Source organism: Belonocnema kinseyi, chromosome 2 (assembly GCF_010883055.1).
Source record: "Belonocnema kinseyi isolate 2016_QV_RU_SX_M_011 chromosome 2, B_treatae_v1, whole genome shotgun sequence".
Classification (NCBI taxonomy): Eukaryota; Metazoa; Arthropoda; class Insecta; order Hymenoptera; family Cynipidae; genus Belonocnema; species Belonocnema kinseyi.
In genome coordinates, this window is record NC_046658.1 from 88,341,521 (window position 1) to 88,345,907 (window position 4,387).

General features: G+C 27.8%; 1 protein-coding gene across 1 annotated transcript in view; it reads left to right on the top strand.

Moving 5' to 3' along the window:
• The first annotated feature begins 376 nt into the window (after positions 1-376).
• LOC117168383 overlaps positions 377-4,387 on the top strand; it is a 7,704-nt gene continuing 3,693 nt past the window's right edge. Inside the window, exon 1 of the mRNA XM_033353993.1 lies at positions 377-469. Coding sequence (XP_033209884.1) covers positions 406-469 — 64 coding nt within the window. The 5' untranslated portion in view covers positions 377-405. The remainder of the gene's footprint in view (positions 470-4,387) is intronic.

Genomic DNA, 4,387 nt, shown 5'->3' on the forward strand with positions numbered 1-4,387 from the left:
AGTACAGACCACCCCCACCCCAAATTCCCCAAAGTGGTCCTATTCTACTTCCTAAGTTATGTGAAAATACCCCAGATATACTCTTGGAACATTTTCTTTAAATTTACTTGTTGGTTCCAATTAGATTACCATTTACGTAGTGATTATTAATTTATTTTCATTTACGAAATGATGCTTTTTGTAAATATAACTGATGACGATATTCATGCTATTATACCTGTTCAAAGCAGACTTATGCAAATATTATAGTAAAATAAACTTCACCCCTCCAATCTGTCTTGCAGTGAAATCATTTCGAATGACGAACGAGATAGTGACAGGTATATATGTACGAAAACATGTAGCAGAATATTGATCAGTTATATTTTACATTAAATTTTCCACGAAGGAGCCTTCCACTTTTTAATGAATATGAAGATTCTTACTGTGACTCTGTTTTCAACTTTAGCGATCCTTTTGAATTCTATTGGTAAATATAATATCTTCAATCTATAATTTGCAGTGAATTTTTAAATAGAAATTAAAGCGGTTTTTAAAAAAGGTGCTAAGTAGTTTTTTTATTGGAATTTAAAAACAATACGCACCAGCGGTCTATCACATGTCCTATATAATACACTGTAGTAAAATATATATTTGTAGTATCTATTTCATCTTAAACTTGATTAAAAAGTATGATTTATATCAAAACGCGATAATTTAAAAATATGACTTGGTATCAGAGCTTGAAATCTAACATATATTTAAAATTTCATCAAATAAATTAAACAATGAAAATAAAGTTCAACCCATGAATAGATGATTATTTCATAAAACCAAACCTTTTTTTTCGCATATTTTTTTACAATTTCTGATGACACTGATACTGCCTCATTTGAAATGTATTTAGTCAATTGAATTTTTTATAATCATACTTAACAGTGTTGTTCTCGTTTATTACCAATTATCTTTTTTTACACCCTTGATGTCATGTAGAAGAAATATTTAAAACAAAAACAACACTTTGAAGTATGTTTTTTTTTTCAAAAAATCAATTCACTTAATCTACTGTAAATGAGGCAAGATCAGAATCAGCAGACATTGTAACAAAAATACGAAAAAATTAAAAAGGTTTAATCTTACAGAAAATATTTTTTTATTCAATTGAGAAAACTAAGAATAGTAGGAGTCTTAGCACATATCCCTGAGGGGATCCTGAATTTACTGGAAGCCAGCTTGATCTTTTATTGTTCCCAGGATTTATGACAAATAAGGTCATGTTATAAATATCAATAACTTGTTTAATTTTAGCTGTTATTTTGAGTGATATTTTAAATATCATGTCCTTTTCGGATGCCCTTTTGGTATTCATCATATATGATGTATATTTTATGTATGAAAAGAACCTTTGTGATGTAAATATTCTCAGTTTAAAGTCTGGAAAACAACCAAATTAAAATTTTTAAGGTAAAACTATGTTTCTTCGACTAACCTCTCCTATCCTAAGATGATTAAGAAACGTTACTTTGTACAATACTAAATAAATAGTTTGAAAAAAGTCGAAGAAATACAGTTTTTCTTTACAAATTCTAATTTTGAACTATTAATATTGGGTTTGGTTGGGTTTAGAGTCACTTGAGTATGATTGAATTGCTTTACGCGCATCCAAAGGTATCACCTTAGGAAAAGTAAACAGTAAAGTCGTATTATTTTACAAAAGATTAGATTCTAAAAAAAGAAGTCTGTAACTTATAGTAGAATAATTAATTTAAAACTGCTTTTTCTCATGTACACTTCAGTATCTATAACGAAATTCATTATATTTATGTAACAATTTAAAACTCTTGAGTTAAATACTATTCCATGCAATCACGAATATTACCACCTATTTTTTCAGTTTTCTTATTTTTATTCTAAAGAAGATATCTGGCTGAAATTTTGAAAAGCTGAAGAAAAGTAATTCAGAACAGGACTTAAATACCATAGCCAATATTAAATTGGGATACTAGATTTCTGTTTCTAATTACATTCCAAGTTTATGATATTCATTTGGGTTATTTAAACAAAATACAAGGTCAATTAATGAGTCAGGTATCAGTTATCTGTTGTAGATTATCTTTCGTCTCATTAAATGACTATTTTACAAATCTAAGCAGCTACAGCAAAAAATAAGTTTTTAATTTTGTTCCTTGAACTTCCTAAAGGATTTAAAATATGGTTTAATATAAAAGCGGAAGTTTGAAAAAAGTTTGTGATAAATGAGCGGAATAAAAAATGTCGTGTTTTCTTAATCTAAATTAATAACATTTGACTAACTGCTACTGAAATTCTACTAATTTTAACAAAGAAAAGAGAGCCACTAAGAAAACATAGAAATTTACTAATTTTACCTTTATGCGCGATAAAAATGATTCCGTAAAAATATGCCATCACAGAAGCAACGCAAATTTTCATAAAGAAACATCTGTATTTTATTTAATATACAAGGGTGCAGTGAATACGTATGCATTATCGCTGCTGAATATAAAGATACATGATACTCTAGTGTATTGATTTTCTCAAATCTTCGCAAATATTTCAAGTTAAAATGATAATCTAGATTGCATCATATGTTTTTTTTACTATTATTTTAATCGAATGTTAAAATAATCACTTAATTATTTCAGCTTAAGATAGAAGTACCGAGAAAAACAGAAAGAAACTTTTTGTTACTGTTAATTCTCAACAGGGAAAATTTGTTTTATATTTTGCCATCGAAATCAAAAGGAAAATGCAATTAAATTTATCATAGTAATCGCACTTAATGTTAAGGGTGAATATTGCCACATAAAGGTGATTTTTGCACATAAATTTTAGGGGAAAGCAGTAAAAGCTTGACCCCAGAAAAATCTGAATAATGGAAAAGAGTTACTGGGTTTTTAAATGGAAGTTTTATAGTAGTAACTTTAACAGAAGAAATATCAAAAACGAATTTTTTAAAGCAGTCGTTTTACAACTTACATGCTTTTTTAAATAGAAAAGATAAAAAATGTGTTCTTGACATAGCAATACAAATTTTGTCCGTTAGCAAATTATCATTTTTTAAGAAATTAAATTGCTATCACTATTCTCTTAGTGTCAACTTCTATTCGAGAGACTCTTGGGTTCAAAACTATCAGATGATTAATTATCTTAATACTCATAGGAGATATATTTTACGGTTTAAAAAATTACCGGTTAACGAACTCTTTCTGAATTTTAGGACCTAAACAAGTGTACTAAAGTTCGATTTTATCTGTTTATTTTTTTAGAGTTAACGCGTTTGTGGACGGACGGGCAGATAGACAGATATACAGACAAACAGACAGATAGCATTACTTTCCAAGCATAAACGATAAGAATATAAAAACGTCCTATCTCTGACGAAATAAGATTAAGTACTCAATATAGTTTGTAAGCTTGTTGAAATGTACTTTGAAATTTTTGAATTCATCATAATTCAGTTACAATGGTCTGTACACTTTCTTCCCAAAATTTTTCCAAATTGTCGGAATTTATCTTGAATTCATTATAAATTGTTTGTAATAGATTTAATAAAAGAGCGATTTAGGTAACTCTAAACTTTCTTTTCGTTTTGGGACAGTTACCTTAAAAAATCCGACTATCCCCTTAGACAGAAGCAGGAATAAGGGTCTTTTTATAATGACGCCTATATGTTATCAAGAAATAATTAATATTTATGTTTTGAAAAATCTTCTATTTTTATGAAGAAGTCAGGAAACACCTACGGTTTGCGAACTGGACAGAATTCAGATGAAGGTTTTCATTTGAGAATGGAAAAGGATTTGTCTACACTCAATGATTTATTGTATAATTAGGAAAGTCCTTTCTCCATAACACATTATCTCAGATACAAAAATAATAACATCATTAGAATTCACTAATTTAGTTAATAGTAAATATTATTATTTTATTCGACACAAGCCACTTTCAAAAACTCGCAAATTAAAAAAATAGTTTCAAAACCATGAAAGAAATAGAAAGATCCAGATCTGTCAGAAGGGCAGGATCATTAATATAATTTGAAAAATCTGTTTTAAACAGAAAATCTTTTTTTATTAACACAACTCAAATTTCATCTAAAAATAAAAAAGACTCTTTCGAAACATTTTGGTTTACCTATTTAGCTTGTTTTATTTTAACTTCCTCTATCAGGAATCAAATTTTGTTTCTAATTATTTATAATAAGTAATCAGAGTTCTGCTTTACAAAAGTAAAACCATAACATTACAAATGAAAACAAATAAAACACAATGTAGAGCTCTTGCAATTTTTATGATACGAGGGTAGTTCAATAAGTCCTTAGAATGAAGTATAAAAACAATTTTTTTTGGGTAAATTTTTTTTTATTTTTCAACATAATCTCCTTGGA